Source organism: Nerophis ophidion, linkage group LG14 (assembly GCF_033978795.1).
Source record: "Nerophis ophidion isolate RoL-2023_Sa linkage group LG14, RoL_Noph_v1.0, whole genome shotgun sequence".
Taxonomy (NCBI): domain Eukaryota; kingdom Metazoa; phylum Chordata; class Actinopteri; order Syngnathiformes; family Syngnathidae; genus Nerophis; species Nerophis ophidion.
This window is the reverse complement of record NC_084624.1, coordinates 39111539-39124989: the sequence shown is the minus strand read 5'-3', so window position 1 is coordinate 39124989 and position 13451 is coordinate 39111539. Positions and strand designations below refer to the sequence as shown.

The following is a 13451-nucleotide window of genomic DNA, read 5'->3' as shown; positions in this document are numbered from 1 at the left end:
TTTATGCATTAGATGACTAAAAAATAAAAACCGCAAATCGAATCGCAATTATGGAGAGAAAAATGTGCAATTATTTTGCATAAAATCCTGCAGCCTTACTCTACTCCCCCGGATTACTGTCCCAATGGGAGCACTTTGCTGTTGTCACATTTTTATGTCAGCCTGCTTTTACGAAACAGTTCTGTCCAGAAATGTAAGAACATTTTCTTTCTCCTGCAGCCAAATTTGTACCCGACCGTGGGCTTACAGACTCCAGGAGAGGTGGTGGACGCCAACTTTGGCCAGCACCCATTTGTTTTTGACATCGAGGATTACATGCGCGAGTGGAGGACAAAGATCCAGGCACAGATTGACCGCTTTCCCATCGGAGAGCGTGAGGGCGAGTGGCAGTCCATGATCCAAAAGTAAGAGGATTAAAGCTGACACCTGTCTGATCGAGACCTTATGGACTCGGTGAATAACATCCAAGGGCTTCTTTGCATCTGGAGACCAGTCACCACCATCATTGTTGTACACGGTTGTCTTGGATACGGCTGTCTTTTTGCTAAAGCCAGGCAGTGTTATTTTTCTAGTGGAGTGTGACAGGTGGTCATACCATGTTGATATTTTTCGAGAAATATACACCCTACCTTCACTTATTCGACTCACGTGCTAAATATAACAAGATACTGATGACCATTATTGCCATGGCAACAATGACAGGACCACATGAATGTTCTGTCGTTATCATGTGCAGGTCTCTGTAGGACAGTGTCTGTGCTCATGCCATGTCCTGATAGGATTAACTGTGTTGCTATGATTACTTGTGCTGACTGGATTTAATCTGCATTTGTCGAGCTTGCTGTCCTCTGCTCTCCTCGCGGCGTGGGATTAAAACAGTTAAAACAGGAAGTTGCCAGACTGCTGGACGTACAGAGCTCTCATGTCCTGTCATGTTTCCGTTCACGGATCTGTTCTCATTCTGACAGGATGGTGGCGTCCTACCTAGTTCACCACAGCTACTGTGCCACCGCCGAAGCCTTCGCCAAGACCACCGACCAGGCTGTGCACGAGGAGCTGGCCTCCATCAAGAACCGACAGAGTGAGCACCCCCACGTTCATATGATGCTGATGCCAGACACTGCATTGATGAGAAAAGTGTGAAAGTAAAGATTTAATTTTTTTCGTTTTACACATGCTGATTGGTTGTTTGCAGAAATCCAGAAGCTGGTGCTGTCTGGCAGGATGGGCGAGGCCATTGAGACCACTCAGCAGCTGTACCCTAACCTCCTGGAGAGGAGCCCAGACCTGCTTTTTATGCTCAAGTATGTCTTCTAATGATGATGTTAATTGCGTCCAAACAGTGAAAAAATCCTCCAGTGGAAATACAACTCTCCGTGTGTGTGTGTGTGTGTGTGTGTGTGTGTGTGTGTGTGTGTGTGTGTGTGTGTGTGTGTGTGTGTGTGTGTGTGTGTGTGTGTGTGTGTGTGTGTGTGTGTGTGTGTGTGTGTGTGTGTGTGTGTGTGTGTGTGTGTGTGTGTGTGTGTGTGTGTTTCTCTGTGCTCGTGCAAAATTTGTCTGCGCGCGCACTCATTTTTCAGGTCATCTTTTTGCTCACACGCGGACTTTCTGTCTCTTTCTCAACGTGTGCAGCAAGCCACCCTTTTGGCAGTTTGGCAATGAATACAGGGCTTTTGCAACGCTCCTCTTTTCTGATTGGTCACTTTAAACGTCTGTCTCCTGGTCAGAGCCAATCCGAGGGAACATGTTCTGTCCCTTCTAAAGAAGATTAGTGTCTTTAAACAAAATAAACCTATATTAGTGTATTTTTTCATTTAATGTCCATGTTTTTCACTAAAACCTAAACGATGAGTTTACCATTAATTACTGTATGATGTCATGTGAACATGTTAAAAATCACGATCTTTAATAATTCGATGTCATTAAAGATCATTGTTTTTCTGGATTTATGCTCCACAGGTAATTACAATGTTGCATGATAAAGAACTACTTTTATGTTATAAAAGGTTCAGTAGCTCATTTCATCCATGCTCTGATGTCATAGTGCCACAATTGTAAGTATGAAACTCTCACAATGGGATCAAACGTGTCTTATTTTACAGTTTTTATTTTAAGCACTTTACTTCATAAGGAACAATATAATAGGTTATTTTGTCTAAACTTTAGAGTCTAAAGACCTGTTTTCGGTAAACAACTCTGATTATCTCTGAACTGGAGACAGTAGGCGTTGAAATTAGAGCTGCAAGAAATCATCAACAAAGCAACATTACCAGAACACATCCTTCATATTTAAGAGCAGTAAACAAGCAGGAATAAGTAGAAAGTCTATCTGGGTAGCTAACAGCATCTTACAGTATATGTTTGACTTTCATAACGAATGTTTATTTCAAACACATGTGAAGACTTGTTACCATCTACAGTTTAATGCTAACTCGTTTTGTCCAAAAATCAAAGCGATTCCTCCAGTTTATACCTTTTCAAACATGATGGGTTATCAGTTCTCACTGTAAAATGCTCTGTGTCTTGAAAAGTGTTATATTAATCTAATCTATGATTATTATTATTGTAAATTGTTGAATACATCATCACTTGCCATTCTTCAGACATACCATCAGTCTTTTTGTTTAATTTGGTTATTTTCGACTTAAATATTATTTATGGCATTAGTCCAAATATTCCTTGGTTCGTGTTCATCTGAATAATTTTTTTTTTCTTTTACTTAGTATTTTTTTTTTTTTGAAGTACTGGTATTATAGAGTAATGCTATTGTGGTAAAAGTATTATGAATATTATTTGGCCATATATAAGAACAAAGTTTATCCGTAAAAAGTCCTTGCTTATTTTAACTATATTACCTAAAAGATGCTTTGAGGCTACAAAATATATTTTATTCGATTACTTCATTAATTAAACAAACCAATCTATAGAATACTCGACAAATAAAATAATTGATAGCTGCAACCCTAGTTTAAAGTCACCAATCAGAAAGGAGGGGAGAAACTGGACCGTTCATTCAATACATGACCCCAAGTGCTTAAAGGAGTGAGCACTGCACGCGTGGAGAAAGACACATCGCAAGTAAGACACATCGCAAGTGCAGAGTCTGTGCGCGCTCAGATAAATGCAGCATGCGCACAAAAAATGCGGATTTTGCATGCAAGGATTTTGGCACCGTTTTGACGCCATATGAAACCCTGCACCCTTCACCATCCCACCTTCAGGGTCCGACAGTTCATTGAGATGGTGAACGGGACAGACAGTGAGGTGCGGTGTCTGGGAGGACGCAGCCCCAAATCTCAGGACAGTTACTCCGGTTCGCCCCGCTCCATCAGCAGCCCCACCCACAAAACTGGCAGCTCACAGTCCTCCTACCTGACAGGTACGTGCGTGGCAGACGTCTCCATGGCAGCAGTGGTTGAAACTGTGCCTCACTGTGCTTGTAGGCTTTGACAGTAACTGCTGTAACGGCGTGACGTTGAATAAGAGCCATAGCTCCTCCCCTCACAGTCACAAGCCCTGCCCCCCGGGCTCAGGCTCCACCCCCCCAGCAGCTGACAACAGTCTGAATGGAAGCCACAGCCAGCCACCTGTCACCAGGTGACCTTTAGCCTTTCCTTTCACCTTGTCTGTGCGTGACTGGCTGATGTCTCCTGACGTCTCCACTCAGCAACGATGTGGACATGGAGATAGACCATTTCACCAACGGCGTTACGGAGTCGTCCTCCAACGGCTTCCTGAACGGCAGCTTCAAACATGTGGCCGATACCGACGACTGCGACGCAGACATGGGTGTGTATTTTCCGCGATTTACCAGAAGTGTGGTCAGCTCGGCGTCATGTGACACAACATCTTTGCCATGGACTGCAGAGGTGGAGTCTGCACAGTCCAAACGGCAGCTGTGCGGCGGCAGTCAAGCAGCCATCGAGAGGATGATTCACTTTGGCCGAGAGCTGCAAAGCATGAGTGAACACCTGCGCCGGGAGTGCGGGAAGAACTCTGCCAATAAGAAGATGCTCAAGGTGCCTAAAACACTAACAGTATGCTAAGATAAGATAAGCCACACATATATATTGTAATCTTAAACATGGCCTCATAGTCCAAAGACGGACATTACAGTGGGTGTTTTTCTGCGCAATCAGTTTAAGTGGACTGTAATGACTAAAACTAAAAAGTTTAGTGTAAATCAATCATGTAATCTTAAACGCTTGGTGGAGGTAAAGACATCATAAAAAATGCATATGTATTGTGCTCCAGGATGCCTTCAGCCTGTTGGCCTACTCGGATCCATGGAACAGCCCAGTGGGCTACCAGCTGGACGCTATTCAGAGAGAGCCTGTGTGCTCCACCCTCAATAGTGCAATATTAGGTAGGGCATCTGGGCGTTAACACGGAAAAGCAATGTGGTTGGACCACCTGCCTGCCTGATTGACATTGCTTTCTCCCTCATTTTTCCAGAGACCCACAACCTGCCCAAGCAGCCCCCCCTGGCCCAGGCCGTGGGCCAGGCTGCCCAGTGCCTCGCCATCATGGCACGAACAGGCAGCGGCTCCTGCGCCTTCGCCGCTGTGGACGATTATCTGCACTAGCCCCACACTCACACACACACAGTCCAGAAGTGTGCGCCCTTAGTCCCTGCCTCCTTTATTTAGCAGTAGCTCTGTACTGTAGAAACCATCTTGCTGGCGTCCTGTTCAGCTATTAGCAGGCTAAGAGGATCAGGTGGTGTTTCTGGACACACAAACATTATATATTATATATAAATATATATATGCACACACAGCCTCCCTTTACATGGTAAATAGAAACCAGCCCCATTTCCTCCTCACTGACTGACAGCGTGATGACAGCCAAGCGTCACTAAACTTAATATCCACCAAGAGCCCAACATGGCCGCAGCCATCAGAATCATCCCTCCTGTCCCCTCAAAGAAGAAAACATGCGTGGCATCCACGGCTGACCGCCATCTTGCTCTGTGAATGTGGACCACAAGGTGGTTAGACGCGTCTTTGACGTCCATTTTATTTTTGTAACAAGTTGTTTTGAAGGGGGCGTCATGTGGGAGAGGGCTCCATGAATTTAGTTTGTACAGGTTTACATGAATAAATACTTACATTCAGTTTGTGTTGAGCTCCAGCAGGCTCCTCCCAGTTATGCTTATAAAGGTAGAGATCACGACAGCCAGTGTGCACATTAACATTTACAGTGCCCTCCATAATTATTGGCACCCCTGGTTGAGATGTGTTTTTTAGCTTCCAATTATTTTATTTTTTTTCTAAATAATATGGGACCTTAATGGAAAAAAAGAGAAAAATCCAACCTTCAATACAAGTGCATTTATTCAGTGGGGAAAAAATCCCACATAAAGAAATAATTATTTGACATCAAATAATGTGTGTCACAATTATTAGCACCCCTGGTGTTAATATTTTGTACAACCCCCTTTTGTCAACAAAACAGCACCTAATCTTCTCCTATAATGTTTCACAAGATGGGCAAAGACAGAAAGAGGGATTTTCAGCCATTCCTCTTTGCAGAATCTCTCTAAATCATCCAGAGACCTGGGTCCTCTCCTCTGTACTCTCCTTTTCAGCTCACCCCACAGGTTCTCAATGGGGTTGAGGTCAGGGGACTGAGATGGCCATGGGAGGAGCTTGATTTTGTGTCTGGTGAACCATTTCTGTGTAGATTTGGCCATATGTTTAGGGTCATTGTCTTGCTGAAAGACCCAGTGACGACCCAGCTTCAGCTTTCGGGCAGAGGGCAACAGATTTTGATTTAAAATGTCCTGGTATTTCAAAGCATTCATGATGCCATGCACCCTAACAAGGTTCCCAGGGCCTTTGGAAGTGAAACAGCCCCACAGCATCACTGACCCACCCCCATACTTCACAGTGGGTATGAGGTGCTTTTCAGCATGCGCATCTTTCGTGGTACGCCAGACCCACTTAGAGTGTTTGTTGCCAAAAAGCTCAATCTTGGTCTCATCTGACCAAAGCACACGGTCCCAGTTGAAGCCCCAATACCGTTTGGCGAACTCCAGACGCTTGCGTTTATGATTGTGAGTGAGGAAAGGTTTTCTCCGTGCATGCCTCCCAAACAGCTTGTTGGCGTGTAGACAGCGCCTGATGGTTGATTTGGAGACTTTGTGACCCCAGGATGCTACCATTTGTTGTAATTCTGTAACAGTGAGCTTTGGAGATCTTTTGATTTCTCTTACCATCCTCCTCACTGTGCGTGGTGGCAAAATAAACTTGGGTCCTCGTCCAGGCTTATTTACCACTGTTCCAGTTGTTTTGAACTTCTTAATTATTCCTCTCACAGTGGATATGGGCAGCTGCAGTTGAGTGGCAATCTTCTTGTAGCCTCTGCCTGACCTGTGAAGGTCGACGCACATCTGCCTCACTTGTATGCTGTGTTCCTTTGTCTTTCCCATGTTTAAGAGTGGATAAGAGAAATGGCCTCGGTGTCACGTCATATTTATACCCCAGGGAAACAGGAAGTGATGAATTACTAATTAAATGTTCCTACGTACTCTGGTAAACTTTGTAAACTACTGTAGAAATGACAGAAATGCTTCAATTATATTTATTTCCTGGGAATTGTTAAGGGTGCCAATAATTGTGGAACAGGTGATTTAATGAAAAATAATTATTTTTTAGTCAGGGATTTTTTTATTTTCTTACAATTCATTTGAGTTGAAGGCTACATTTTCCTACAATTTTCAGTGTGACAGTATTCTTCTGCAATAAACACTGAATTTATTTTAAGGCTTTTAACACATCTCAACCAGGGGTGCCAATAATTATGGAGGGCACTGTATATTGAAACTTTAAGTATAGATAGATCAAATATGATTTAACTGAAAGAACTGCCCCAGTGCCACCCCTTGAACATGTGTTGACAATGTTCTCAGCAGATTATTTTAACATCTAAACGTCTCAGGAGCCTCCATGACCCCCCCTCACTTTTGTTGTAACCATCATCCGTCAGGTTACCACTTCACATCATGCTCAGCAGCAAACAAACCTTGTGCCCCCACCCCTGCACTGTGCGTGTGGTAACATTTCCACGAGTGAACAACCAAATACTTTTGAGTGGAACGATGTTGCGGCCGCATGTCCATGCTCCGGTTTGGCGTCGCCGAGCTTTTCTGTACTTTTGGTTGGGATGCGTTTGCAAAAAAAAAAAAAAAAGAGGCGAGCGGTCGTGTTTTAGCTTGTTAGACAAAGTGTCGTCTGTTTGAGACCTATGCATGCCATAGTACAGTGCTGGTAAGATCAACTTAGATGTCTTCTTTCCTTTCTCTCCTTCGGCCGCTGAACCCCTGCACCAACATCACGTGACAGGAATTCTGCGGCCGTGTGTCCGTTTGGCCAAAATGATGTGCAATTTGTGTGAGGGTGACAAGATTTTTTTATTAAAGATGACAAATTATGCTTTTCTCTGTGGGTCTCTCAAAAAACATTTGAGTTAAAATTAATAACCTGTCAATATTTGAACTGATTTAAAGGGTGGACAAGGTGAAAACAGGTAAAAATGACCCAATGGCCAGAAGAAACTCTCTCTCATACATTTCAGGCTCTGGTTGCTAAGGTAACGCAAAGGCTTTGATTGGCTTCTGCTCACTGCCTGTGCGGGATATTCAGTCTCAGTCCAGAAGTCAAGCCCGTGATGTACAATCAAGTCTGAACACCGCCTGTCACGTTAGCGTCCATATTTGTGTCCACAAGAGCCAGGGGGCCAATCAGCTGGAGGGAATGTGCTTGTGGCGCCACCTCATCTTCTTCATCTCGGCTTTGGTTTTTCTCTTTTCAGCTGAGGCATGAGACGGAGCACATTAGAAAAGAAAAGAAAACAAACTGCAGTTGTGAAGACAATGTCTCACCCCAATTTTTCTTGGTAAACTCAACGGCCGCGCTTTTGTTTATGCCTCTCTTATTGTTAAGTGACAGCAGCTGGTTGCCTTGGAGAAACACAAATATGTCACATGGTTTTAATAAGATGCTGAGCTCAGATATAGTGTGTCATCATGGTCCAGGGTTACGTTGCTTTAGCATAGCTTACAGTAAGACAGCTAATGATCACCTCCCAGGGGGTGATCAAGGGTGATGGGTCAAATGCTGTGCATAATTTCGCCACGTCCAGTATGTGTGTGACAATCATTGGTACTCTAACTTTTAACTTTAACTAATGGCAAGAGTTGCCACAGAGTGGAGCATGCACTCCAAACATGGCCGCCTACTTGTGGTGCGGAGACTCCCTGGTCCATACAGTCGCGACTGGATGAAGTCTTCAGCCATTTTCTGCTGGGAGGCCGCCAACTCACTAGGCTTGACAGTCACCTTGTAGTTTCCAATCAGCCTGACAAAGATCAAATCAACACTTTTGTACTCAATTTATTTACCAAGCCACCCACATTTATTTTGTAGACAATAGACAATAATTTCCATACTACTTCACTAATCAAAAAAGTATTTCCTTACTTCCGAGAGTTCTCCAGTTTTTGTACTTTGTCGATGTGCAACTCTTCATCTTGAGAGGTGACAGACGCATCTTGGACTTCTTCAGAGTGGCTCTTTCTATTTTAAGAAAATAAACAGTTGTAATGGTGTTTAATGCAACACAAATTGCCATACTTGCTAACTTTGAGACCTCCGAATTCAGGAGATTGGGGGGGGTATTTTGTAGCGTCCCAGAAGAGTTAGTGCTGCAAGGGGTTCTGGGTATTTGTTCTGTTGTGTTACGGTGCGGATGTTCTCCCGAAATGTGTTTGTCATTCTTGTTTGGTGTGGGTTCAGTGTGGCGCATATTTGCAACAGTGTTTAAGTTGTTTATACAGCCACTCTCAGTGTGACCTGTATGCCTTGCATTCACTTTGGGGGTGTGTGATTGAAAAGCCGTAAACACTGAGAGACTACGCCGGCATGCTGTTTGTATGTAGGAAAAGCGGACGTGACGACAGGCTGTCCTTACTCAGGTCCCCTTCTCAATGGGTGAAGGTTTCAGGTGAGCAAGGACGCTAAATGCAGTGCCTTTAAGGCACGCTCCCAATATTGTTGTCTGGGTGGAAATCGGGAGACATTCGAGAGAATGGTTGCCCCGGGCGATTTTCGGGAGAGGCACTGAAATTCGGGAGTCTCCCGGGAACATAGGGAGGGTTGGCAAGTATGCCAACTGCACGTGATCACAAAACTTACTGTGAAGAATCGATCTCCTCCAAAACTTCATCAGACAAAAGTTTTCTCTTCTGTGAGGAAAAATTAAGAGGAAAAAAAAAGTTTTAAGGCTGTTCAAAACAAAACCACTCAGTATTACAAATTTCAAAAGGACCTTCTGCTCCTGAAACAGTTCCTGCCTCTTCTTTCTCTTCTCCTTCAGTAGATCCTTCTCCCTGGTAGTAACAACGCACACAAGGGATATAGCCACGGCCAAAACAAACAACAAGCAATTGCATTGTCTGGATCGTACTACACATAACACTAAATTATACAACGGAATCTTAAAGGCCCACTAAAACCCACTACTAACGACCACGCAGTCTGATAGTTTATATATCAATGATAAAATCTTAACATTGCAACACATGCCAATATGGCCGGTTTAGTTTACTAAATTGCAATTTTAAATTTCCCGCGAAGTGCCGTGTTGAAAACGTCACGGTATGATGACTCTTATGATGATGCGTGCGTTTGACGTCTCGGGTTGTAGAGGACATTATTTTCCAGCCCGATCCAAGCTATAAGTAATCTGCTTTAATTGCATAATTAAACAGTATTCTGGACATCTGTGTTGCTGAATCTTTTGCAATATCTTCAATTAATAATGGAGAAGTCAAAGTAGAAAGATGGAGGTGGGAAGCTTTTAGCCTTTAGCCACACAAACACACGGTGTTTCCTTGTTTAAAATTCCCGGAGGTGAAGCTTTACTATGGATCAGAGCGGTCAAGCGAACATGGATCCCGACTACATGTCAACCGGCAGTTTTCGGTGAGAAAATTGTGGTAATAAGTCATCTTTTATCGGAGATCAGTGGAGCTTCTGTCCTGCTGCAGTTTCGTGACTTCCCACAGAGACTCTGGCATCAACACACCCGTAGCCACACCCCTCCGACTTTGAGGTACTATTTAACTCACTAAAACACTAGCACAGCCTTGGCGGAGTCCAACCTTCACTGGAAATGTGTTCGACTTACTGCCAGCAATGCGGACCAAGCTCTGACACTGATCATACAGGGAACTGACCGCCACAATAAGACATTCCGATACCCCATACTCTCTGAGCACTCCCCACAGGACTTCCCGAGGGACACGGTCGAATGCCTTCTCCAAGTCCACAAAGCACATGTAGACTGGTTGGGCAAACTCCCATGCACCCTCAAGAACCCTGCCGAGAGTATAGAGCTGGTCCACAGTTCCACGACCAGGACGAAAACCACACTGTTCCTCCTGAATCCGAGGTTCGACTATCCGGCGAAGCCTCCTCTCCAGTACACCTGAATAAACCTTACCGGGAAGGCTGAGGAGTGTGATCCCACGATAGTTGGAACACACCCTCCGGTCCCCCTTCTTAAAGAGAGGGACCACCACCCCGGTCTGCCAATCCAGAGGTACCACCCCCGATGTCCACGCGATGCTGCAGAGTCTTGTCAACCAAGACAGCCCCACAGCATCCAGAGCCTTAAGGAACTCCGGGCGGATCTCATCCACCCCCGGGGCCTTGCCGCCGAGGAGCTTTTTAACTACCTCAGCGACCTCAGCCCCAGAAATAGGAGAGTCCACTACAGATTCCCCAGGCACCGCTTCCTCAAAGAAAGACGTGTTGGTGGGATTGAGGAGGTCTTCGAAGTATTCCCTCCACCGATCCACAACATCCGCAGTCGAAGTCAGCAGAACACCATCCGCACCATACACGGTGTTGATAGTGCACTGCTTCCCCTTCCTGAGGCGCCGTATGGTGGTCCAGAATCGCTTCGAAGCCGTCCGGAAGTCGTTTTCCATGGCTTCCCCGAACTCTTCCCATGTCCGAGTTTTTGCCTCCGCGACCGCTAAAGCTGCACACCGCTTGGCCCGTCTGTACCCGTCCACTGCCTCCGGAGTCCTATGAGCCAAAAGAACCCGATAGGACTCCTTCTTCAGCTTGACGGCATCCCTCACTGCTGGTGTCCACCAACGGGTTCTGGGATTACCGCCACGACAGGCACCAACAACCTTGCGGCCACAGCTCCAATCAGCCGCCTCGACAATAGAGGTTCGGAACATGGTCCACTCGGACTCAATGTCCCGCACCTCCCTCGTGACATGTTCAAAGTTCTCCCGGAGGTGTGAATTGAAACTCTCTCTGACAGGAGACTCTGCCAGACGTTCCCAGCAGACCCTCACAATGCGCTTGGGCCTGCCAGGTCTGTCCGGCATCCTCCCCCACCATCGCAGCCAACTCACCACCAGGTGGTGATCGGTAGAAAGCTCCGCCCCTCTCTTCACCCGAGTGTCCAAAACATAAAGCCGCAAATCCGATGACACAACTACAAAGTCGATCATGGAACTGCGGCCTAGGGTGTCCTGGTGCCAAGTGCACATATGGACACCCTTATGTTTGAACATGGTGTTTGTTATCGACAAACTGTAACGAGCACAAAAGTCCAATAACAAAACACCACTCGGGTTTAGATCCGGGCGACCATTCTTCCCAATCACGCCTCTCCAGGTTTCACTGTCGTTGCCAACATGAGCGTTGAAGTCTCCCAGTAGGACAAGGGAATCACCCGGAGGAGCACTTTCCAGTACTCCCTCGAGTGTACCCAAAAAGGGTGGGTATTCTGAACTGCTGTTTGGTGCGTAAGCACAAACAACAGTCAGGACCCGTCCCCCCACCCGAAGGCGAAGGGAAGCTACCCTCTCGTCCACTGGATTGAACTCAAACGTACAGGCTTTGAGTCGGGGGGCAACCAGAATTGCCACCCCAGCCCGTCGCCTCTCACTGCCGGCAACGCCAGAGTGGAAGAGGGTCCAGTCCCTCTCGAGTGAACTGGTTCCAGAGCCCTTGCTGTGCGTCGAGGTGAGTCCGACTATATCCAGCCGGAACTTCTCTACCTCGCGCACTAGCTCAGGCTCCTTCCCCCCCAGTGAGGTGACGTTCCACGTCCCAAGAGCTAGCTTCTGTAGCCGAGGATCGGACCGCCAAGTGCCCTGCCTTCGGCTGCCGCCCAGCTCACAATGCACCCGACCTCTATGGCCCCTCCTATGAGTGGTGAGCCCATTGGAGGGATGACCCACGTTGCCTCTTTGGGCTGTGCCCGGCCGGGCCCCATGGGAACAGGCCCGACCACCAGGCGCTCGCCATCGTGCCCCAACTCCGGGCCTGGCTCCAGAGCGGGGCCCCGGTGACCCACGTCCGGGCGAGGGAAATCTGGGTTCATTTTGTTGTAATTCCATAGAAGTCTTTGAGCTGCTCTTTGTCTGATCACTCACCTAGGACCTGTTTGTCTTGGGAAACCCTACCAGGGGGCATGAAAACCCCCAGACAACATAGCTCCTAGGATCATTGGGACACGCAAACTCCTCTACCACGGTAAGGTAGCAGCTCAGAGAGGAGCCCAAATTATCCTGGTAAATGTGTCTAAAAACATCTGAATCGCTCCCACTACAATCACCTTTTTTTTCCCCCTAGTCCTTCACTCTTAATTTCCTCATCCACGAATCTTTCATCCTCGCTCAAATTAATGGGGAAATTGTCGCTTTCTCAGTCCGAATAACTCTAGTTGCTGCTGGCTATGATTATAAACAATGTGAGGAGCGCTACAACCCGTGACGTCACGCGCATATCGCCTTCTACTTCCGGTACAGGCTAGGCTTTTTTTTATTAGCGACCAAAAGTTGCGAACTTTATCGTCGATGTTCTCTACTAAATCCTTTCAGCAAAAATATGACACATAGACTGGACTTGCTATCCCCGTTTAGATTAGACAATCTAATTTCAGTAGGCCTTTAAATAATGAGAAACAAACGTTTGTAAAAGATATCCACACAGCCTTCTCTCATTTCCAGAACTGGTTAGCTAGCAGTTAGCTTACCTTCTAGCGCTTTGCAGCGCCTGTTCGACGCTCTGCAGCGCCTCGGCCTTGGCGTCCTCAAAGGTAATTTCCTCCGGCCCCTCGTCCTCGCTGGAGTCGAAAGCCGCAACAAACGTCTTCACGGCATTTTCGATCTTTTGCTTCTTAGTCAACTTGGCTTGCTGTCCACGTTGCGTCGTCGCCATGTTGCAAGAGAGGATGTGACGTTGTCACTTCCGGTTTGAAATGTTTCTGTTTTAAATTGTTTTTATTTCAGCTCTAAAAACGAAATATGTGGAATGAAATCAGTATGTAATCATAATATAGTCAAAAAATAATTAATTTAACCTACGCTTACATTTGTATTTTTTTAATTGTGCTTTTAGATTGAACGTTTTAACCGG

General features: G+C 46.0%; 2 protein-coding genes across 2 annotated transcripts in view; one reads left to right on the top strand and one right to left on the bottom strand.

Moving 5' to 3' along the window:
- ranbp9 (RAN binding protein 9) overlaps nt 1-5116 on the top strand; it is a 28361-nt gene extending 23245 nt beyond the window's left edge. Inside the window, exons 6-14 of the mRNA XM_061920718.1 lie at nt 220-404; nt 969-1081; nt 1196-1304; nt 3222-3379; nt 3444-3597; nt 3668-3789; nt 3868-4019; nt 4255-4366; nt 4456-5116. Of these exons, the coding sequence (XP_061776702.1) occupies nt 220-404; nt 969-1081; nt 1196-1304; nt 3222-3379; nt 3444-3597; nt 3668-3789; nt 3868-4019; nt 4255-4366; nt 4456-4586 (1236 nt within the window). The 3' untranslated portion in view covers nt 4587-5116. The remainder of the gene's footprint in view (nt 1-219; nt 405-968; nt 1082-1195; nt 1305-3221; nt 3380-3443; nt 3598-3667; nt 3790-3867; nt 4020-4254; nt 4367-4455) is intronic.
- A 2273-nt stretch (nt 5117-7389) lies between these two features.
- nol7 (nucleolar protein 7) lies at nt 7390-13295 on the bottom strand. The gene is made up of 7 exons (XM_061920719.1): nt 13069-13295; nt 9331-9391; nt 9198-9247; nt 8484-8579; nt 8243-8361; nt 7886-7963; nt 7390-7815 (listed from the first exon to the last, which is right to left on the bottom strand). Exons 1-7 carry the CDS (start codon nt 13251-13253, stop codon nt 7745-7747), a joined length of 660 nt encoding a protein of 219 aa, XP_061776703.1. The 5' UTR covers nt 13254-13295; the 3' UTR covers nt 7390-7744.
- Nucleotides 13296-13451: the final 156 nt, after the last annotated feature.

Excerpts from the sequence above, each read along its gene's own strand:
- nol7 (XM_061920719.1), bottom strand. The coding sequence starts at position 13,253 with ATGGCGACGACGCAACGTGGACAGCAAGCCAAGTTGACTAAGAAGCAA. Across the intron at positions 9,248-9,330 it reads AACTGTTTCAGGAGCAGAAG|AAGAGAAAACTTTTGTCTGA; the intron begins GTCCTTTTGAAA and ends TTTTCCTCACAG. Across the intron at positions 7,816-7,885 it reads GTTTACCAAGAAAAATTGGG|CTGAAAAGAGAAAAACCAAA; the intron begins GTGAGACATTGT and ends CTCATGCCTCAG.